This window comes from Oryctolagus cuniculus, chromosome 1 (genome assembly GCF_051225735.1).
Source record: "Oryctolagus cuniculus isolate XC-2025 breed Fujian yellow rabbit chromosome 1, ASM5122573v1, whole genome shotgun sequence".
NCBI lineage: Eukaryota > Metazoa > Chordata > Mammalia > Lagomorpha > Leporidae > Oryctolagus > Oryctolagus cuniculus.
In genome coordinates, this window is record NC_142867.1 from 199,301,810 (window position 1) to 199,325,462 (window position 23,653).

The 23,653-nt window shown below is 43.5% G+C and overlaps 1 protein-coding gene and 1 long non-coding RNA gene across 5 annotated transcripts in view; one reads left to right on the top strand and one right to left on the bottom strand.

The window, feature by feature from the left end:
• Positions 1 to 23,653, bottom strand: part of GNE (glucosamine (UDP-N-acetyl)-2-epimerase/N-acetylmannosamine kinase) — a 57,905-nt gene that overhangs the window by 17,413 nt on the left and 16,839 nt on the right. For all 4 annotated transcript variants that reach the window (XR_016211072.1, XM_051856366.3, XM_089300824.1 and 1 more), the window contains 4 exons: positions 16,064 to 16,269; positions 11,293 to 11,744; positions 6,065 to 6,217; positions 3,222 to 3,434 (listed from right to left, as the gene is read on the bottom strand). Coding sequence is in view for 3 of the 4 variants with exons in the window: in XM_051856366.3 (XP_051712326.1) it covers positions 3,222 to 3,434; positions 6,065 to 6,217; positions 11,293 to 11,744; positions 16,064 to 16,269 (1,024 nt within the window). In the remaining variant the exon portion in view is untranslated. The remainder of the gene's footprint in view (positions 1 to 3,221; positions 3,435 to 6,064; positions 6,218 to 11,292; positions 11,745 to 16,063; positions 16,270 to 23,653) is intronic.
• LOC127493459 (uncharacterized) lies at positions 5,803 to 23,563 on the top strand. Its single transcript, XR_016211110.1, has 2 exons — positions 5,803 to 6,029; positions 23,224 to 23,563. It is a non-coding gene; the product is annotated as an uncharacterized LOC127493459 (long non-coding RNA).

The following is a 23,653-nucleotide window of genomic DNA, read 5'->3' on the forward strand; positions in this document are numbered from 1 at the left end:
ACAACCACATTTTCAATAAGCTTGGCAGAAGAGAAGAGCCAAAGAGTGGTGGCTACACAGAGGTGTGGGGTCGGGGAAAGGGTTGTTTTGTATTCTTTTGTTTACAGAGAGGCCTAGGCATATCCAGCTGATGAGGAGGTTAAATAGACATGGAGAGAAAGGATGACTGATGGACAGGTCCCTGAGAAGGCAGGAGGGGTGGCATGCAGAACACAGGTAGATAAGCCATGGACTGGCAGGAGAGACACCCCTCGCCACGCAACCACTGTCAAGGTAAGACAGAGGACATTTATACACATTTATGTAAGCATGATGGCAGACAGTGTAGAGACCATGCTGTCAAAGCTCAATTCTTTCACATCTTACTCCACCTCGCAGCGACATGCTGGGCCAGCTCCTGGAAGCACCACTGTCCTGGTTTTCCTCCAATGTCTCTGGCAGTTCCTCTTCAGTCTTCCTGCTCATCCTTCCCTCCTCACCAGAACCCTAAATGTTGAAGGGCTCCAGAGCATGGTCCTGGGCTCCACTTTCTGCCCTAACTGCACGTTCTCTCTGGGTAATCTCACTTGGTTCCTTGCTTTTAGATACCAACTATGGCTTGGTGCCATTATCCTCAATGCCTTTACTTTATACAAGGAACAGAAGGTTTAGTTGATCACACAGCCAAAGATTATCTCTCTCTACTACCTAAGAGGCTATATTCCGTTGTAACTATATGGGACCATGTGGCTAGGTCCTGGTGGATATAAGAAGATATATCTCTAGGTCATGACTTCAAAGGGAAAGATATTTATCCCCTTCCTCCTTCCCAATGGCTCAATTTGGATTTGACAGCAACAGCTGGAGCAACCATCAAGAAGATGGATAGGGACCAAGTCTCAGCTGATTGTGAAGCTACCCTTCCAGTGAGAAAGAAAGAAAATCCAACTTATTTAAGGCACTATTATTTGGGGACTCTCCATTTCAGTTCAGCAACTGAGCTAATAGCCTAACTATATAGCATCCATGTGCCAATGACTCAAATTTCTAACTCCAACTCGAACTCTGCCTGGAACTATCTCTCTAGCTGCTTACTTGCCATCTCTGCTCTGATAGCTGATAAATGTTTCAAATTTCTCATAGCCATAAGAGAACACTTAATTCCATCCTCTTCCACACCCAGTCCTTCCCCAGGGTCCTCCACATCAGGAAAGAACACCCCTGCTGCCCAATCCAAAAATCTAATTGTCAGTCATCTCTCTCCCTTCAGGTATCAGCAAGCACTGTAACAAACCCGAAATCTAACTTCCCTTCATTTCTCCATTCTCCACCACTTGGTCTAAGCCACTATCATCTCCTGTCCCTTAACTAGTCTCCTTGCTTCTCCTCTTGCCCCGTCACATTCTATCCTCTGTAGAGCAGCCACAGTGATTTTTCCAAAATGCAAGTCATGTTGGGTCACTGTATCCCTTAAATGTCATTCCCGAGAATTCTCACTGATTTACACTGGCTTACCAAGGTCTGCTGCTTTCTACAACATCGTCTGCCCCACTCTGCCTCACCACTACTCTATAGCTCCATGGCCCTGTTGTCTCTCAGATACATCAAGCTTGTTCCCAACTTAAAGCCTTCACATTGGCTGTTCCTTCTGCTTCTCCCTGATCCTCACCTAGCAAACTCCTTCTCAATCAGATCTCAACTTAAGTGTCACCTCCTAAGAAGGCTTCCTTTACCCAACTGATTGTAGCCCATTACACTCCTGTGTGAACAGTCTGCACAGTACAAAGAAAGCCTGATATTTTTATTTTTGTTTGTTTATCATCTAAGTTAAATGAGAACTTGGGTCTTGTTAGTCTAGTTTACTGCTAGATCCCTCTGCCCAGCACATGGTAGGTGCTTACTGAAAATTTTCTTTTAAAATTATTTATTTATTTGAGACAGAGACAGAGTGCTCCCATCCACTGGCTCACTCCCCAGGCGCCTACAATGGCCAGGAACCAGGAAGTCAATCCAAGATCCTCCTGCTTGGGTGGCAGGGACCCAACTACTTGATCCATCACTTGCTGCCTCCAACATTGCTCACTGGCAGGAAGCTGGAGTCAGAAGCAAAGCTGGGACTTGAACCCAGGCATCCTGTTATGGGATGCAGTCATACCAAACTGTAGCTTAACACTAAGTCAAACACTCACCCCTAAATATTTTCTTAATTAATAAATTTGAAAGAATTTCCATTTCATGGCTTCTAGTTTCTCTATGAAATGGGGAACAAAGTAATATGCTAGGAATGAGAGGAGGAAAAGGTCTAAAGAAAGCAGAAAGTGAGGTGGCAGTAATGAAGAAGGGAAGAAAGAACAGCGCTGGAACTAATCTCCTTGGTTCTGGTCCTGTTCTCTTTCTGTTAATGACATACACTTTCCATTAACAACAGATATATATCTGCCTGTAGACAGTGTTAGAATTTGAACTAATTTAATAATTAAGATCTAGCTCAGTTAGAAAACTCATTAATAATTGTCTTATTTACGTGTAGGTTATGGAGAGGCACCTACTCAGAACTGCCATCCTCTACCGACTGAAGGGACTCTCTACCAGGCCCAGAAAATGAAAGACTAGCATTCGTACACTTATGACACAGTCAACCACATTCTCTTAAACACAGACATCAAAGACTATAATTAACTAAAAATCACTTAGCTCTAATTGACATTACAAGGATAATAAAAGGACATGGAACTAAAAGAAACTGGTAATAACTGTGTGTGTTTATAAATTTTAGACTGTAACTGGTCATTAACCTTATTCATTTACTTGTTCACAAAAGTATATGCCCAGCACTGGTACATGCCTTTCTTATAATAACTCATACACATGCATAAAGTCTAGTCAGGAGCAGGCATTTGGCACAAGGGTTAAGTCACCACTTGGGATGACTGCAGCTCACATAGTAGAGCCTGGTTCAAGTCCCAGCTACTCTGCTTCTGATCCGGCTTCCTACTAATGGACATTTTGGGAATCAGCTGATGATGGATCATGTACTTGGGTCCTAGCCATCCACGTGGAACACCTAAATTGAGTTCTGGTGTCCTGACTCAGCCCTGGCTTTGGGGCACATTTGCATAGAAAACCAACACATGAGAGATCTCTCTCCATCTGTCTCTCTGCCCTTCAAATAAAATGAAAATAAATTAAAAAAAATTTTTAATGTAAAGCCTAGCAGGTTGAGATATAAACAAGGTAAACACCTGTTTCTCTTCCAATCTGACGTGTTCCCAGATTGATCACAGGTGTTCCAAAGGCTCCAACCTCTCGCACCCCACAGCTGCTATTTCCAATCATACAACCCGCATGGGCAACCAGCTGTATAAACTGGTCAAACGGGACGTGTTTAACAGCACGGAAATTGGGATGATGCTCAATGCCCTTCTTCCGCATCACTCGAACCATCTCTTTGCTCCCTGTGGAAATAAAAAGAACCAGCTGTTAAATGACTTATGAGCAAAAAGAAGTCCTTTTCAAAGGGAGGTATTGTTCCATTTAAAGAAATCTCCCTATAAAAATTCACACTAGCTAGTAAGGAAAGTAATTTTAACTGCTGATCTTGTCATGCATGATGACTTTCTAAAATGTCTGGCCAGCTCTCTGCTTCAATTCAACAACTAGGATCTCAAACATCAGCAGCTGAGATTTTTTTCAAACAGAACTCAGCCAAAACCTTTAATTTAAACAACAACCAAGACGCTAACGCAGGCCAGCAGTCCATATCTTAAGCTGGGAGTCCCTAAATGGAAAGGTATCAGGCTCTACACACCAAGCTGATCAGGGAGCCTCCGCCCAGCTAACCTCAAGTTTTTCACCACCAATAGCTTAACTGGACAGGAACCCTACACATGTGGACTAAACTCCAAGAAAATATAGATAGCCTCTGACACCATGGCTATTTTATTTTGAATACATGACTTTTCAACAAAAACTAAGATTTATAAGGAGGAGAAAATATTGCCTCTACTCACCCTATCCTAGCCACCCGCTCCAAGGGAAGAAGAGTTGCTAATCTGATTGGTTAGAAGGCACGACAGTGACCACATCATGCTTACCCATGGGCAGAAGCTAGCCACGCATCTGTTCTCTCCCTTTGTGATTTTCTACACATGGCACAGTAAGTAAATGGACTCAGAGCAGGCCTGGCCACTTCTTCCCATATATAGTCTTGCCACAGCATGCAAGTCATCATCTATACATACTGTAGTATGCGGCACACCAGAAAGTACTACTATTCCAAGATTTAGATTTGGACTCAGGTTGAAGGCTCTTCTTTGGCCTGAAGCCTAAACCACATGCACTAATCCAATTTTCCAGAGAGCCCTACAATGGGGAACTGGGTCGTAAGCCAGATAATGAAAGTGCTGTGTTGATAGTTACTTCCCAGTTGATCCCTGTGTGTGTCTTATCAAAAAACCCTTGGGAAGTACAGCTGAGTAGAAGGCATGATTGAAATATTCCTCATTACCAGAGTAAGAATTGGGTATAGCAATTAAGATGCCATCTAGGACACTCACATCCCATACTGGACTGCCTGCTCCCAAGTCCAGCTTCCTGCTAATGTGTGCCCTGGGAGGCAGCAGGTGATGGCTACAGTAGTTGGGTTCCTGCCAGCCACACGGAAGATCTAGATTGAGTTTTCAGCTCCCTTGGCATTTGGAGAGTTAACCAATAATGAGGAGTTTTCTCTCTCTCTCTTCCCCTCTATATTTTCCCCTCTCTCGGCCTCTCAGACAAATAACAAAATAAATCAAAATTTAAAACTAAACATTCTCCATAAAATCCTTGGACCCTTTGCTTTCATAAGGAAAAATATCTCTAATTATAAAGTTCATAGAATCAGAAATGTTATAACCAGTATATCATTGATAATGAATATTGAACATAAGAGGTATATAATTACATTAAGATTATATATACAGAATTTAAATGATTAGAAAAGAAAAATATTAAGATTCTTACAATATGGATACATTACCTGGACAAAATCTGGGTTGGCTCTTTGTCATTTATTTTTTTTTTTTTTTTTTTTTTTTGACAGGCAGAGTGGACAGTGAGAGAGGGAGAGACAGAGAGAAAGGTCTTCCTTTGCCGTTGGTTCACCCTCCAATGGCCGCCGCGGCCGGCGCGCTGCGGCCGGCGCACCGCGCTGATCCGATGGCAGGAGCCAGGAGCCAGGTGCTTTTCCTGGTCTCCCATGGGGTGCAGGGCCCAAGCACCTGGGCCATCCTCCACTGCACTCCCTGGCCACAGCAGAGGGCTGGCCTGGAAGAGGGGCAACCGGGACAGAATCCGGCGCCCCGACCGGGACTAGAACCCGGTGTGCCGGCGCCGCTAGGCGGAGGATTAGCCTAGTGAGCCGCGGCGCCGGCCTGTCATTTATTTTTCAACTAACACCCTATTTTGTCTCTCCTAACTGATGGGTTCTTCAAAGTAAGGTGGTGACATCCCAGCATCGCAGAGAAAGGGCCCTGTCTCCTTTATCAAAAAATACCTAACATCTCAGCAATGAGTGGTGTCAACTAACAACAACCAGTATTTGAAAATTCCCCAGGGTCAGGCCTTGCTCTGGCACTTTTCATTTGGATCGCACATCCCCCACTAACTAGCACCAATGCCTAAAGCACCAGCCACCAGTAAGTGATCAACGAGGGCAGGCTTGAGAATGAAAAAAGAAAACAAAAATAACACTGACGACTTCTCCTGTGGTCAGTGGAAGCATTACTTTCCTTGAGACACTCTTGCTGCAGCATCTAAGGTTTGTGGCTATTGAGGTTTCCTGTTGGTGGAAACCGGAGGAAAGAGACTAAATGTGAGGCTCAAGTGGACGGGAAAAAAGGAGACTTTCTGTTACCCTTCTTTCTTACTGCTTTTCTGCTAGACAACAAAAGCACCGCAAACTCTGTGATCTCACAGCAAAAGTGGCAATCCTTTAAAGCGTGAATGCAATCTTCAATCAAGAAAGGAGGACAGTCAATAGAAGAAGTAATGGAAGCATGAAATTTGAAAAGGTAGGTGGCATAATTTCATTTTCAAGTTCAATTACCTGCATCAATATTTGGAAACAGAACTAAGGTCCGCTTGTTAAATGAGATAAGTGCATCCAATGTTAGTTCAAACATTTTAATGGAATGCTTAATGTCAGTGGTCACAGGGTGCTGCAGTGCAACAATGTAATCTTTAGACTTTACATCATCACCTGTGTAAAGAAAATCAAACCACAGTTTGATTAATTAATTAGGAATCTGAAAAATGAAAGAGGCAAATCCTAAAAGCAGACATTTTAAAAATTCTAGAATAAAAACACTTTGTCACATTCTAAGCAGGGCATCCAAATTAGGATCAAATGAGAAGAGATTCCAGCAACAATTTCAAGAGTTCAGCAAACTTCACATTTTACAAAGATATTTGCTACCACAAATATAATTCTTTAAATAGCAAGCGCTGGAAATGCATTGTTTTCAAATCCAGCATATTCTAGGCATGACAATTCGTGATCTCCCTGATTCCTAACATGCTTCTAATGAATGGTAGCATGTTCGATCCAGGGCACCTGGAGCTGGAGAGCGCACTGAGCACATTCTGTATGATGCACAGGGGCATCCCCATGACACCCTGCGACACAGAAGTGGCAAGTGTGTCCAGCTCCACCCGACAACTAGAAAGGCTTCCCTCATCCCTGCGCTGGAATATCAAGGACAGTTCCTTGCCAAAAATTAAAGTGTAAGAGCTTTGGATTGACAGTGCTATGCCAAACAGCATAAGACACTATTTCACAGAGCCTGTATTATCCCATAAAACTGAAAGAGCTCCACTTACTTATTTTTTAATTTTTTTTCACTCATCTTGGATGAAAGACTATCTTTGTCACATTAATTGTCAATTTCACCATGAGCTATATTGTCTATCATTAATTTCCAAATTCAATAAGCAGGAATTATTTTCTATGACTTAATGGTAACATAAGAGTTTACTAAGTTAGAATCTCTAGAGGTATTTGATTTAAAATATCATAGTGGCTCCAAAATTTTATTTTAAAACACTTATTGGTCTTGGGGCCTGTGTTGTGGCGTAGCGGGTAAAGCTTTTGCCTGTGACATTGACATCCATAAGGGTACTGGTTTATGTCAAGGCTGCTTCACTTCTGATCCAGCTCCCTGCTGATGGCCTGGAAAAAGCAGTGGAGGCTGGCTTGAGTACTTGGGCCCCTGCACTCATGTGGGAGACCCAGATGAAGTTCCTGCCCTGGGCTTTGGCCTGGCCCAATTCTGGCCATTGCGGCCATCTGGAGAGTGAACCAACATATGGAAGATCACACTATTTCTCTCTCTCTCTGTCTCTCCCTTACTCTCTATAAACTCCAACTTCCAAACAAATATTAAGTGGCCAGCACTGTGGTATAGTGGGTAAAGCCATTCCCTGAAGTGCTGGCATCCATATGATTGCTGGTTTGAGTCCTGGCTGCTCCATTTCTGATCTAGCTCTCTGCTATGGTCTGGGAAAGCAGTGGAAGATGACCCAAATCCTTGGGACCCTGCACCAGTATGGGAGATTAGGAAGAAACTCCTGGCTCCTGGCTTTGGATTGGCCCAGTTCCGGGGCCATTGTGGCCATCTGGGGAGTGAACCAGCAGATGGAAGACTTTCTCTCTCTCTCTCTCTCTTTTTCTCTCTCTCTGCCTCTGCCTTTCAATAAATAAATAAATCTTTAAAAATAAATAAATAATTATTTAAATAAAAACAACAACTTATTGGTCTCATTAGTTTCTAAACTGAGGGAGGGGTATACAATTATTAAATTTTTCTAGAGTAGAAAAAAGACGTACAGGCCTGCACAAAACATGATAAAGCATGAGAGTTTCAAAGATCAAAAGGAAGACAACCTCTCATGTTACTGTTAACAGAAGTCTGTAAAGACGCAAGCCACATAAATCCAGGTCATCTACTGGCTGTAGCTCAGGGCCATTAGAAAAAAACTGTTTCAAAGAGAAGTGGTAAACTGCAGGACATGGTGGCAATAAAAGACTTGAGGAGCCTGACCCGGAAATACTACGCATGCGCTGCAACCTGCCTTCAGGCCAAGTCTGCCCCTCTGTGAATTGGCTCACTCGACTGGCAGGGAGAGGCCAGTGTCAGCCTGTACGGCAGCTGTGTACGGGAGAACGTGGTCTCGCCAGGAGGCCCCTCCTCCCCACACTCCTTTCTCTCGGTTCTGCGCACCTGGGACCACTGAGCGGGCCAGTCTTTCTGCTCTTTAGGGTTCCGGGGGCAATTTTGCTTTCAAAGTGAGGGCACTGTGGAGCCTCTACAGCCCCACGAGGAGGCTCACTCTATACAACTCGCTGCTTCAGAGCCAGTGGATGGCTAAGAAGAATGCCACAGGTTTCCTCCGTTTTCATCTATTTCCTGTTTTAAGTGTAACGAGGAAACACCTGTGCAGGCGGGCGGGCGGGCGTTTGGTGCAGCAGGTAAGACACGTTGGGGACACCTGCACTCTGTCAGAATGCTCTTGAAACCCTAGTCCAGCTTCCTGCAGCCCTGGGAGGTGTCAGATGTCGGCTGAAGTCCATGAGTCCCTGCCACACGTGTGCAAGACCTTGACTGAGTTCCTGGCTCTCAGCTTTGGCCTGGCCCAACCTCAGCTGTTGCACACATTTGGGGAGTGAACCAGTGAATGGGAGCTCTCTGTCTCTCAAACTAATTACTTAATTAGGAAAAAAAAATGCTCATAGTACACAGAAAACAACCAGACAATGCAGAACATCTGAAACTTAACGTTATTAAAAGAACTTTTTTTTTTTTTTAATTTATATACTTGAAAGGCAGAGTTACAGAGACAGAGATCCTGTATACACTGGTTCACTTCCCAGACAGCCGCAACAGCCAGAGCTGAGCCAGACCACAGCCAGGAGCCAGGAGCTTCATCCGGGCCTCCTATGTGGGTGACAGGGGCCCAAACACTTGGTTCATCCTCTGCTGCTTTTCCCAGGCCACTAGTAGGGAGCTGGATGGGAAGTGGAGCAGCCAGGACATGAACCCGTGCCCAGATGGGATGCTAGCATCACAAGCTTAACCTGTTAGGCCACAAAGCAAACAAGTATTTAAACTATGTGTTTATGAAAGAAGGATGGCAAAACAGCAAAAACTAGATATCTTACTGAAAGCCAGAGAAAAGAGAACACAAGACAATGAGCCACAGCTACGGCATCTGGCAAGAATACATTTTGTGCAAAGCCTGCATCTGCTTGTCAACCTGGAACTTCTGACATTACCACTCTGCCTCTGTCTCCATAACCCAGTGATTTCCGCTCTCCCATTCAACCCTTTCATGACAGTGCAGTCAGTTTACATTGGGAATTTAACATGTCTTTTACACTCTGCTAATATGTTTACTAGGACTATTATATACACATGCTAATGTTCTGGTTACAAAACTGAATGTTCTAAGTGGCCTGCCAATTCTGTTTTCCTGTAAGCAGAGGGATAACATGAGAAGTTGTAGGTGAGGAAGCAGAAACGGGGATGGCACTGTGGTGCAGCAAGTTAAGGCACTACTTGCAGTGCCAGCATCCCACACAGGAGCATGGGTTTGAGTCCCAGATGCTCCACTTTTGATCTGGTTTCCTGCTAACGTGCCTTGGAAAACAGCAGTGGATGGCTCAAGTGCTAGGGCCCTTCCCATCCATGTGGGAGACCTGGTGGATTTCCAAGCTCCTACTTTGGCTAGCCCCAGACCTAGCTGTTGCAGCCATATGGGGAGTGAACCAGCAGATAGAAAGATCCTAAATAGGTGTTTACTCTTGATTTTTCCCTGGGATAGTACTCTTACATAAATTAATCAATTGGCAATCTGTTTGTGAATCTATTTTCTGATTAGCAGAAGGTAATTTCCACGAAGCTAGATCACTGATCATTGAAAATTTCAGACCTTAAGACTTCATTAAAGAGAAAAAAGCTAGTCAAAGAACTATGGTTTTTGTGGTTTTTTTTTTTTTTTTTTTTTTTTGACAGGCAGAGTGGACAGCAAGAGACAGCAAGAGAGAGAGAGACAGAGAGAAAGGTCTTCCTTTGCCGTTGGTTCACCCTCCAATGGCTGCTGTGGCCGGTGCACCACAAGCACTTGGGCCATCCTCCACTGCACTCCCTGGCCACAGCAGAGAGCTGGCCTGGAAGAGGGGCAACCGGGACAGAATCCGGCGCCCCGACCGGGACTAGAACCCGGTGTGCCAGCGCCGCTAGGCGGAGGATTAGCCTAGTGAGCCGCGGCGCCGGCCCAATGATTATTATTAAAAAACAAAAGCAGGCCGGCCTGATGATTATTATTAAAAAACAAAAGCTGGCCGGCGCCGCGGCTCACTAGGCTAATCCTCCACCTAGCGGCACTGGCACACCGGGTTCGAGTCCCAGTCAGGGCGCCGGATTCTGTCCCGGTTGCCCCTCTTCCAGGCCAGCCCTCTGCTGTGGCCAGGGAGTGCAGTGGAGGATGGCCCAGGTGCTTGGGCCCTGCACCCCATGGGAGACCAGGAAAAAAGCACCTGGCTCCTGGCTCCTGCCATCAGATCAGCGCGGTGCACCGGCCACAGCGCGCCGGCCGCAGCGGCCATTGGAGGGTGAACCAACGGCAAAGGAAGACCTTTCTCTCTCTGTCTCTCTCTCTCACTGTCCACTCTGCCTGTCAAAAAAAAAATCATCATCATCATCATCATAATCCCTTATACTAAACACCAGTGGCTTAGTATTTTCAACATTATCTCATCTGAGTAGTCCAACAACTCATAAGAAAGTCATTAACAGTAAAAATATCATTTTCTCCATTGCACTAAAAGATGAAATGCAGAAAACAAAAATAAAAAACATCCATAGTCCCATACCAGAAATCCATATAATAAAGGACTTGGTGTACATTCTTCCTGGCCTTCCCATTGTTACAGTTTGTATAAAATGGCATTATATTACACATACTATTTCATAGCATGCTTCTGTTTTCCCTTTTTGATATATCAGGATCTGTCCTTGGAACTAAATTAATCTGCAACATTGTTTAAAAACATTCCACTGTACCAATATGGCATAAGTTTAAAAACTGACAAGCCCAGTAGCCTATTTTACAGAGGAGGTTAATCTCGAAGAGGTAGTCATACCTTGTGGGAAGATTTATGAACTAAAACCTTAGCCTTGTGGTTGCAAATGGAACATTCTATCCAGGAGTTTCCAAGAGGAATAAGCACTTCCTGACAAAACAGCTGGCTGGCTGACGCCAGTCTGACATACGTACCCAGCCACATTCGGATGATGCTCATGTAGTCTTTGTTCTTGGCTGAGAGAAGCTTGTCATAGGAAGGGCAGCCTGCCAACAGGATGCGGTCATGGTCCTCACACATGGATATCAGGTGCTGCTCTGCACTGCGGGTGCAGCACACGTGATAGTGAGCCAGCTTTGTGATGGCATGTCTGATGGAGTCATCAATAGTCCCGCTGACTTCCCCTCCTTCAATATGAAGGATTCGGATGTTCATCAAGGCAGCAGACGTAGCCAGAGCCAGGGCATCAAACCGGTCTCCATGAACAATCATGATGTCAGGCTTCAGACGGTTAAGGACATCTGGTAGCTTCACAAGGGCCAGGCCTACTGACTCCACCATGGCTGCCTCATCTTCCCCCCTAACGATTGTATGTAGCCTGGTATTAATGTCAAAGTCATCTTGTTCAATCATGCGATAGGTGTTTCTGAAACAGGAGAGAAATAAAGATGCGAGGGCATGTTCTTAAACACAGTGTTCACAATGTGAGAAAAGCAAGCAACACCTTCAACCCTGAAGGAAGAAACACTTAAACTTTTTTCATTTGCTAAAATTAAGTAAATAAATCGAAGTAAACCTTAGCCACGAAGATATCAAGCATGTATCCTAAGTGTACATGTAGCCTTACGAGTTTTTCTTACATAAATACTAGGTTAGCCAGTACTCAGATCCACACAGAACACACCCTGTACCTTAGAAGGCTCGCTTGTGCCCCTGCCCGTTCAGTAATGGGAGGAGAAACATCTGTGGAAGAATTTTTTTTTTTTTTTTAGGGAGAAAGAAACCACACTTTTAATATAGTTAAGTTTTTTTCCTTGTTATCAATTTTTAAGAAGAAATATGTACTTAATAAGAAAAAGATGTTACTTACAAAATAAAGCTTACTTTTTTTCCTACAATACAGAAAATAAGAACAGCAGGGAGGCAGAATACCTAGACTCTGTCACTAAAATATAAACTTCTGAATGATGGAAATTTGAGTCATGTTGTATGTAAATAAAGACAATCATTATGCCTTTATTTTTCCTTCCTGCTTGATTGTATTGGCTGTTACACAGCCAGTGCAAATTGAAGAAAGACGGGAAAAGTGGAAATTCTTAGCTGTTACCAAGCTAAGGGGGAATTCTGTTAGTTGTGAGTTTCTCACAGATGGCCTTTATGAGATTGAGATGTCCCTCTATGCCAAGTTTACTAAGAGATTGGTTTTTTAATCATATTTAGTTGCTTAATTTTGTCAAGTGCTTTTTCAGTATCTATTGAGATGACTGTATAAGTTTGCCCCTTCAGTCTGATGGGTTGACTTTTCTTAAATATTAAATGTAGTGATCTATAAATGTCAATCACATTAAAGTGATTGATCATTTTGTACCAGATTTCTGTATCCTTGGCTAGTTGTTATATAAATTCCTCTAGATGGGGTGAAAATCAACTATGATTACAGGTTTATCTGTTTCTCCCTTTGGTTCTCCAAGATTCTGCCTCATGAATTTTGAAACTATTATTAGATTTATACCTATTTAGGATTGTTATGCCTTCCTAATGAATTGATTTTTCATGTTTTTTAAAAAAGATTTGTTTATTTATTTGAAAGGCAGAGTTTACAGAGAGAGAGAAAGCATGTGTGCAAGAGCAAGATCTTCCATTTCATTGGTTCACTCTCCCAATGGCCTCCAAGACCAGGGATGGGCCAGGCCAAAGCCAGGAGCCAGAAGCTTCCTCTCCGATTTCCACATGGGTGCAGGGGCCCCAGCCATCTTCCACTGTTTTCCCAAACACATTAGCAAGGAGCTGGATCAAAAATGGAGCAGCCGGGACTCTTTTTTTTTTTTTTTCACCAAAACAGTACTTTATTTTGTAAATTTTGACCCATTATTACTCCCAAGTTATGTTTTTATCAGCTGTCAAGTGTACAAGGTGAAGATAAGTTTTAGTTAGATGGGGCTACACCTGGAAAATAAATTTCTTAAAACTCCATATACACGCTTCAAAACTGCTGGGTCCCAAGTCCATCTATGAACTCCAGGGCTGCCAGTATCACGGTGCAGCATATTAAAGCTACACTATCTGAATAGCTTATTAATTCTGCATAAATCAGGTCAAGCAATGTGTCAACCTGTAACAGACTGTGCACTCTAACTGAACATGGCAAAATATTCATTCTTTTGAACTTTACATCATCATTTGATGTCAAACAATGAAGCAAATCCCAACAGTATATACAAAAAACAGCTTTGCATTTACAAAAGATTGTTTCCCATACTGATTAATCCAGGCAGCTAACTCATTGGTTTATGCAACTTTATTGAAGTATATGCAGCCGGGACTCTTAACTAGCACCCACATGGGATGCCGGCACCACAGGTGGTAGCTTTACCCACTCTACCACAACACTGGCCCCTTCATTTTTTTTTTTTTTTTAAGATTTATTTTTTTTAAAAGGCAGAATTACAGAGAGAGAGAGAGATATCGTCCATCCATTGGTTCACTCCTCAAATGGCCACAGCAGCCAGGGATGGGCCAGGTTGAAGCCAGGAGCCAGGAGCTTCATCTGCATCTCCTATGTGGGTACAGGAGCCCAAGCACTTGGGTGATCTTCTGTTGTTTTCCCAGGTAGCAGGGAGCTGGATTGGAAGTGGAGCAGCTGGGACTCAAACTGGCATCCATATGGGATACTGGTGCTGCAGGTACTGCTTAACCTGCTGTGCCACAGTGCTAGCCCCATAAATTGATTTCTCATCATTTTAATATCTGTAGGAGTTTAGTCTCTCTTTGTCTCTAGTAATATTCATTGAATTAAACTCCACTTTATCTATACAATCCCACCAGCTCCTTTATGCTTACTAACATAGTACATCTTTTTCCATTACTTTATTTTTAAAATATTAGTTACATATTTGCTTATTTTTATTTGAAAGGCAGATGAAGACAGAGAGAGAGAGATCTTTCATCTGCTGGTTCACTCCTCAAATGCCCAGAGCAGCCAGGGTTGGACCAGGCTGAAGCCAGGCACCTGGAACAACTTCCAAGTCTCCCACAGGGGTGGCAGGGATCCAAGCGCTTGACGCATGACCTGCTGCCTCCCAGAGTGCACCTGAGCAAGAAGCTGGTTTAAAACAGAGTAACCAGAACATGGACCAGACAGTCTGTTGTAAATTTCTACAGTGGAAAGTCCCTCACTTTTGTCACTTTGGTCCAATTTCTCTTGCCAGAAGCAACCAATAATCTCGTGTTAAAATGTACTTTAGGGGCTGGCACTGTGGTGTAGCAGGTAAAGCTGCCACCTCTGGCTCCAGCATCCCATGTGGGCACTGGTTCAAGTCCCAGGATGCTTCACTTCACACCAGTTCCCTGCTAGTGTGCCTGGGAAAGCAGTGGAGGATGGTTCTTTGTGTCTCCCCTGCACTCATGTGGGAGACCTGGAAGAAGCTCTTGGTTCCTGGCTTTGGATCAGCCCAGCTCCGGCCATTGCGGCCATCTGGGGAGTGAACCAGTGGATGGAAGATCTCTTTCTCTGTAACTCTGCATCTCAAATAAATTAAATCTTTACAAGAAAATGTACTTTAAACATATATCTTCATGAAGTACTGGTCAAATTTTCTATTTAACAGTCTTATCAGATGAAGACTACCTTTCTACCCTTAACGAGGTAAATATTTTACTAGTAAATATTTTAATACTTAACTAGTAAATATTTTACTTATTTGAAAGGCAGATAAGAAACCACCTACAATTTTCATGAGTGCCTCTCTCCCACTAGTCTTCCTGTGAAAGCTTTCTTATAGAAGTGAAATCCCTGGCTCTAGCTCAAACTTCTCTTCCATAAACTTTGTCCTATCACCCAAGTGGATTTTCTTAGAGAGTCATAACTAATTTCACACTTTCAAAAAAATGTATGGATCCCTGAGGTTTCCATCAATTTCTCCTCTACTCTTAAATACTTTCTTAGATCAAACTGCCAAACTGGTTGTTTCAGAGGCACGTTTTTATGTATTTGTTTTCCTGTTATTGTCTTGTCCCTAAAAGAATAATCTAAAAAGGACAATTCTTCTTTAACACAGCTTCTTTCACACATAATATTGTGTTTTTGACCATCTCAGGTGATGCATTAACACTTTCATGCCACAAGAGTGCACTAAATGCCACACTTTGTTATGTAAAGTAAAGTGAATGGTCATTTCTGGATTATGTATTCTGCTCCCTCAAACATTGCTTAAATTTCATTTTTCATAGGGAGCCTCTGATCAATAGCAATCCTAATGTCATCAGAATATCAATGGTCATTATAATTTATCATTCTACTTTACCTTATAAATCAGATTTTTAAAATCTTATTTCATATCTATTATTTTACATGCTGCTGACCTATAACCAATTTTAAAGAATTACTACAAAACACATTACATGGAATCACATTATAATAATCACACACACATACTATATTTTTATTTATCTATTAGTGGTACTTTTGAGTAATACCATTATAACCATCATTTATCAAGCACCTGCTGAGCAGCAGCCCTGGGTGTATGCTTATGTCACTGTGTCCGTCCCACAATGCAGGGTCTCACTCCATCTGATAAACTGAAGACACTGGCCTCAGAGATGTTAAGTGACTTCTATAGGGCCTCATACAAACTAAGTGATAGAACTGGAATTTGAAACTGGGTCCATATGGCCACAAAATCCAAGCTCTCTCCAGGACACTGCTGCAAATGAAGAATAAGAAAATGCTTTCATCTTACTTACCCGTAGTCATCTATCAGGTGAGAGCCAAGTACCACCACATCAAGTTCAAAGAACTCGGGTTCCGTCTTGATGCCAAACATGATCGGGGCAAGTTTAGAATAATCGGCACGGTTGCAAGTAGCAACGCAAACCCGCAGCTTTCGGTTATTCCCGTTCTTCTCCATGAGTTTTTTTGTTTGCTTTGAGAGGTTCTTAAAATAGAGTTCCTGAAGTTGCAAAAATAAAAATGACTTATAATCAGAATGATAAGTGTTAGATACAAAAACAGAACTTTTCACTTGGAAGTCCTTAAGCGCAGTGATTCCTAACCTTTGTTTCCACCCTCTGGGACACTCCCATTGGTAAACCCAGAGTTGTGAAATTCCAGCAGACCAAATAACTCCACCCCTTTCTCTCACACTCAAGACAACACACTAGAATGCAATAAAGGAGTGACAAGGGAACAGGCATTTGGTACAGTGGTTGGTTAAGTCACTGTTTGGGATGCCTGCATCCCACACTGGAGTGTCTAGTTCAAGTCCAGCTTCCTGCTGGTGCTTCCGAGTGGTAGCAGGTGATGGCTAAAGAAGTTGGATCCCTGTCACTCATGTTGGAGATCCAAACTGAGTTTCTGGCTTCTCGTTTTGGTATGGCCCAGCCCTGACTGTTGTCAGCATATGAGGAATGAACCAGCAGATGGACAATCTCTATCTGTCTCTTTCTCTGTGTTATCCCTCTGCTTCTCAAATAAGAGGAAAATAAAATTTCTAAAAAAGAAATGACAAAATCAGTTCTCACTGGAAAGGCAAGGAAATATCAGTTTTAACATTTATTTATTTATTTTTTGACAGGCAGAGTGGACAGTGAGAGAGAGAGACAGGTCTTCCTTTGCCATTGGTTCACCCTCCAATGGCTGCTGCGGCCGGCGCACCACGCTGATCCGATGGCAGGAGCCAGGTACTTATCCTGGTCTCCCATGGGGTGCAGGGTCCAGGCACTTGGGCCATCCTCCACTGCACTCCCTGGCCACAGCAGAGAGCTGGCCTGGAAGAGGGGCAACCGGGACAGAATCCGGCGCCCCGACTGGGACTAGAACCCGGTGTGCCGGCGCCGCTAGGCGGAGGATTAGCCTAGTGAGCCGCAGTGCCGGCCAGCTTTAACATTTATTAAAAAAAATTTTGTGGGGCCAGTACTATGGTATAGCCAGTAAAGCCACTGCCTGCAGTGCTGGCATCCCATATGGGCACCGGTTCAAGTCCCAGCTGCTCCACTTCCAATCCAGTTCTTTGTTATGGCCTGGGAAAGCAGTGGAAGATGGCCCCTGCACCCATGTGGGAGACCTGGAGGAAGCTCCTGGCTCCTGGCTTTGGATCGGCATAGTTCCAGCCATTGTAGTAGCCATTTGGGGAGTAAACCAGTAGATGGAAGACTTCTCTCTTTCTCTCTCTGCCTCTCTGTAACTCTGGCTTTCAAGTAAATAAAATCTAGGGGCCGGCGCTGTGGCGTAGCAGGTTAAGCTGCTGCCTGCAGTGCCCCATCCCATATGGGCACCAGTTGAAGACCCGGCAGCTCCACTTCCAATCCAGCTCTCTGTTATGGTCAGGGAAGGCAGCAGAGGATGGCCTAAGTCCTTGGGCCCCTGTACTCTTGGAGACCCAGAGAAAGCTCCTGGCTTCATATCAGGTGTAGCTCCAGCTGTTGTGGCCAACTGGGGAGTGAACCAGCAGATGGAAGACCTCTCTCTCTGCCTCTGCTTTCTCTGTGTAACTCTGACTTTCAAATAAATAAGTAAGTCTTTAAAAAAATCTTTCAAAAAAAAAATCTGTGCTTGCTATACCTTACAACTAAGCCTAACATACTAGGCTATAGCTAGTTTGGCTGAGAACCACCAACCACTTTACAAAAAGGGAAATACAGGTCCTAAAAGCAGAACTTACTTTCCCAAGACTCAAGATCACATCTTTTAAAAAATTTTTTAAATCCATATATTTTACTTATTTTAAAGTCAGACAGAGAGTCTTCATCTACTGGTTTACTCCCCAAGTACCCACAACAGCCGGGGCTGGGCTAAGCTCAGGCCAGGAGCCCAGACCTTAGTCTGCATCTCCCAAGTGGGTGGCAGCAACTCAACTACTTAAGCCACCACCCACTCTCTCCCAGATGTATATTAGCAGGAAGCTGGGATCAGGAAAGGAGCCGGGCATCAGACCCAGGTTCTCTGACATGTGTCTTAACTGCTGTGCCAAACACCTACCCTCAAGATGATATCTTAATAAGAACCTAATCTATTCATCTTAACATTATACACCCCCGTGGCTCAAATGCAAAGCACTGTAATTAGTGCTGGGGAACAGCAGGATAATTAAGATGAAAAACCCTACCCTCAAGGCATCGTTAACACCTACCCAACACTGCTGACTGCCAAACTCCAAATGCACACCAGAGAGCTCTTGCTATGTGTCACAGCACTTAAAGTCAGTGTCCCAAACTGAACTCATCTTCTTTTCGAAACCTGTTCCTCCGTAACTGTTCTCTGATTCAGTTATGCACTTCCATGTATCCAAAGGCCTCAACATCCTTATCTTTTCTGTTCCGCATTCCATACCCTCTAAGCTCTGTCAATTCCACCTCCTGAATATCCACCAAATGTGTCCTCTCCTCTTCAATCCTACCAGGACCTCCCTTGGTCCAGTCCCTCATCTTAGCTCTGGACTATTAATAACAGCTTTGAAGTGATTGGCCTGTCTCTAGTCTTAACCTGTCTCCAACAAACTTTCAAAGTTATTTTTCCAAAGATGATATATGTGGTTATCACACTAAACAGAATACACTACCTATGGGACATATATAGGATAAAGTCCAAGTTGTTGCTCCAAGTTGTTGATAAGAAACATGTAGTCCGTGTTTCTTAGCCTTACTCTGCCAGAGCTCCAGACACAGCAACTGCCTCAATTCAACTAGTGCATCTCCACATTTCTGTGTCTTTTAGATGCAAATCCCTCTCCTAACACTTCTTGCCTGGACTCCTACTCACCCTTCAAACCTATGTCTGAGTGTCACCTCTTCTGGAAAGGCTTAACATACACCTCAGTTCCTCGTCACCCTACCCTACCCCTCCAGGTTGCTGCCTTCTCTGAGCACCATGGCCTTACCATAAGGAAATAAGACTCTCCCCCAACTCCACTGCCCACCATTCCCCTACCGTGCCATACCCTACATTCAAAAGGTAAAAAGCAGGGACAAGGGATAACACATTTGCTTTATGAGACATTTGAAACTTCTCCACACCAGTGAAAAATTTCACCTCTGATATCGATGCTGTGGTTTTGGTAACTGGGAGTTCAGAGAAGCGGGGCAAGGATGTCAGTACAAGCAGCACAGCCCCTTAGATTGGGGTAAACTATGAGACTCACTTGGTAGCCCAGCAGCAGGTGCTTTAGGGTAGAATTCTGTGAACATGCAAATTACCCTTCCTTAGGACCACTCAGAATTTGCTTTCCCCAGTTACAGCAAAGCCCACCCAATGGAAAGCCCTTACAACATAATGGAATGTGCCTTCTGCCGGGGGCACTGAACTCAGAAAACCTAAGCTCTATCTAATCACTAAAGGGACAAAAGTATTCTTCCAAAGATGGCTGCCCTAAGTGTTCTTGTCTAAAATCCTTCTTTCTCTGAGCATGTTCGAGCTGAATAAATTGTGTGTGGGTGATATTTAGATTGCTGAGTGAGGCAAAGCAGAGCCTTCATGGTTGGTTGATTTGTATTTATTTTCCAAAGAACAGCAAACTTCCTGTCTGCCAATACCAAAATGCTTTGTTACGCAAGTTATTCTACATAAACTGTGAAGATAAAAGGCCAAAGCTTTCTATTAAAGAAAGAAGTAAAATCTAAAAAAAAAAAAAAAAAATCAAAAACAAAATAACCATAAAATGGCCTTTAAAATAGTATGCTGCATTCAGGGAAATATGACAATCACGTGAATTTTTTTTTTTTTTTTGAAGATTTATTTATTTACTTGCAAGGCAGTTAGAGAGAGAGAGAGAGAGAGAGAGAGAGAGAGAGAGAATCTTTCCTCTGTGGTTCACTCTCCAAATAGCCACAACAGCTAGGGCTGGGCCAGGTTGAAGCCAGGAGTCAGGAGCTTCTTTTGGGTCTCCACATGGGTACAAAGGCCCAAGCATTTTGGCCATCTTCCACTGCTTTCCCAGGCACACTATCAGAGAACTGGATTGGAAGTGGAACAACCAGGACTCGAACCTGTGCTCATAAGGGATGCCAGTGTCATAGGCAGCTGTTTAACCTGCTGTGCCACAATGTGATTTTTTTTTTAAAATTCTGACCCCATGTGAATTAAAAAAAAACAAAAAAGACTTATTTATTTGAAAGGCAGATACAGAGGGGAGGAAGGCAGAGAGAGAGAGAAAGAATCTGTTATCTGGTTCATTTCCCAAATGGCTGCAATAGCCAGGGCTGGGCCAGGCCAAAGCCAGAAGCTAAGAACTCCATCTGGGTCTCCCTCATGGGTGTCAGTGGTTCAAGTCCCTGGGCCATCTTCCACTGCTTTCCCAGGAGTGTTGGCAGGGAGCTGGATCAGAAGTGAAGCAGTCAGGACTCAAGCAGATACTCACTGGGGTGCCAGCGTTGCAGGCAGTGGCTTTACCCACTGTACTACAACATAAATCCCCTTAAAATGCCTTTTTAAAGGGAGGAGTTGTGGGGCCCGGCGTTGTGGCACAGTGGGTTAAAGCTCCAGTCTGCAGCATCACCATCCCATATAGGTGCTGGTGGCCGGCGCCGCGGCTCACTAGGCTAATCCTCCGCCTAGCAGCGCCGGCACACCGGGTTCTAGTCCCGGTTGGGGTGCCGGATTCTGTCCCGGTTGCCCCTCTTCCAGGCCAGCCCTCTGCTGTGGCCCGGGAGTGCAGTGGAGGATGGCCCAGGTGCTTGGGCCCTGCACCCCATGGGAGACCAGGAAAAGCACCTGGCTCCTGGCTCCTGCCATCGGATCAGCGCGGTGCGCCGGCCACATCGCGCTGGCCGCGGCGGCCATTGGAGGGTGAACCAACGGCAAAGGAAGACCTTTCTCTCTGTCTCTCTCTCTCACTGTCCACTCTGCCTGTCAAAAATAAAAATAAAAATAAAAAAATAAAAAAAAATAAAAAAAAAAAAAGCCGGCCATATAGGTGCTGGTGAGTCCCAGCTGTTCTACTGTTCTGATCCAGCTCCCTGCTAATGCACCTGGGAAAGCAGCGGACAATGGCCCAAGCCCTTGGGCCCCTGTACCCACGTGGGAGACCCAGAAGAAGCTCCTGATAGGCTCAGCTCTGGCAGTTGCAGCCATTTGGGGAGTGAACCTGCAGATGGAAGACTTCTTTCTCTCTCTGTCTCTACCTCTCTCTCTCTAACACTTTCAAATAAATAAAATAAATCTTTAAAAAATAAAAATAAAGGGAGTTTTTAAAAAAGCAATTCAAAGTAACAACTTAGTTTTTGATTGAAAAGCTATATAGCAAAAAGTCTTATCAGTGTTCCCAGCCATATCATTCTTTTTCCTGGAAGTTAACAGTTACTGATTCCTTATTTATCCTTCCATAGGTAAACTATCATTATATAAATAAATATACATGCTTGTTTATAAATACATACAATGTATATTTACAACTGGTAACATATTCCACAAATTGTTTGGCAAACCTTGCTTTTTAAGTGTTTTTAATTGTGTTTCTGAATTAAATGGTAAAGTGGAAAAGATCAGACATTGGAAATATCAAAGCTAAAAGTGCTAAGCTTTGCAAATTGCTAGCCATCAATTTTTCAAATATATGAAGAGTTATGCTAGCCCTGAATGTTAAAGCATACAATGTCACAAACATTTATTAAATATTCTTTGTAGAAAACTCAAAGAAGCATCGAGCTGAGAAAGACCTAGTTTCTGATTTTTAGGAACTTATAATAATCTGGTCATAACACTAGAACACACAGTAACCAGTTCCCTTTCTACCTAAAGCACCAGAAACAAAATTAATTTTTTCTCTTCCACTCTACATTATTTGTTCTCAAGAAAATGTCACCAATGCCATCTCACTAGTCCCAGTGATCAATTTCTGTTCACAATTGATCATAATGATAGGACTAAGAACCAAAGGGATCATATAAACAAGAATAGTGTCTGCAAATACTAGCTGATAGAATAAAAAAGGGAGAGAACGATCCAACATGGGAAGTGAGATACACAACAGACCCATAGAATGGCAGATGTCCTAAACAGCACTCTGGCCTCAGAATCAGCCCTTAAGGCATGCGGATCCGGCTGAAAAGCCCATGAGAGTATTTCAGGCATGGAAAGCCAAGACACTCTGGGGGAAAAAAAAATACCTAAATGAAAGATCTCTGCAAGTGAGATCCCAGTGGAAAGAACGGGTCATCAAAGAAGGAGGTACCTTTCTCTGAAGGGAGGAGAGAACTTACACTTTGACCATGGCCTTGTCTAAATATGATCAGAGTCGGTGAACTCAGGGGGCTTCCATAGCCCTGGCAGCTCATGACAAGAGCCTAGGGTGATTACTGAGGCCATAAACAAGAGTGTCAATTTGTTAAGTCAACAACAGGAGTCACTGTGCACTTACTCCTCATGTAGGATCTCTGTCCTTAGTGTGCTGTACATTGTGATTTAATGCTATAACTAGTACTCAAACAGTATTTTTCACTTTATGTTTCTGTGTGGGAGCAAACTGTTGAAATCTTTACTTAATGTAAGCTAAACTGATCTTCTGTATATAAAGAGAATCGAAAATGAATCTTGATGTGAATGGAAGGGGAGAGGGAGTGGGAAAGGGGAGGGTTGCGGGTGGGAGGGACATTATGGGGGGAAAGCCATTGTAATCCATAAGCTGTACTTTGGAAATTTATATTCATTAAATAAAAGTTAAAAAAAAATGTCATGCCCAAAGACATATTTTTATACTGAGAACTGTGACCACAGTCTCCATCATCAATACAAAATGAATAAACATGGCAAAATGGACTTCAACTATATTAGAGAAATTTAAATTCTATAAGGGGGCATCTAAAACAAACAAGTTAGGGGCTGGCATTGGTGTGGGGCTGAGACGCTGCTCGGGATGCCCGCATCTCAGATGGAAGTACCTGGGCTGGAGTCTTAGCTCTGTTCCCGATTTCAGGTTCTCTCTGGTGTGTACCCTGGATCAGAAGAGAAGCAGCTGAGACTCAAACCAACGCTCTGATATGGGATGCTAGATGGCTGTGCTACAACCACGACAGCCCCCTGGCTCTACTTTTGATCCAGCTTCCTGCTAATGTGCACCCTGGAGGCAGCAGGTGATGGCTCAAGTGCTTGGCTTCCTGCCACCCACACTGGAGACTTGGATTGAGTTCTGGGCTCCTAGCTTTGAGCTGGCCCAGCACCAGCTGTTGCAGGCATTTGGGGACTTATCCAGTGGATGGGAGATCTCTTCTCTTTCTTCTGCCTTTCAAATAAATAATAAATAATTTTTAAAAATATGCTATAAGTAAAAATGGGAAATAATTACAGCAACATGTACATGTATTTGAAATACTTCATTATTAAAAACAAGAAATCTAGGGGCCAGC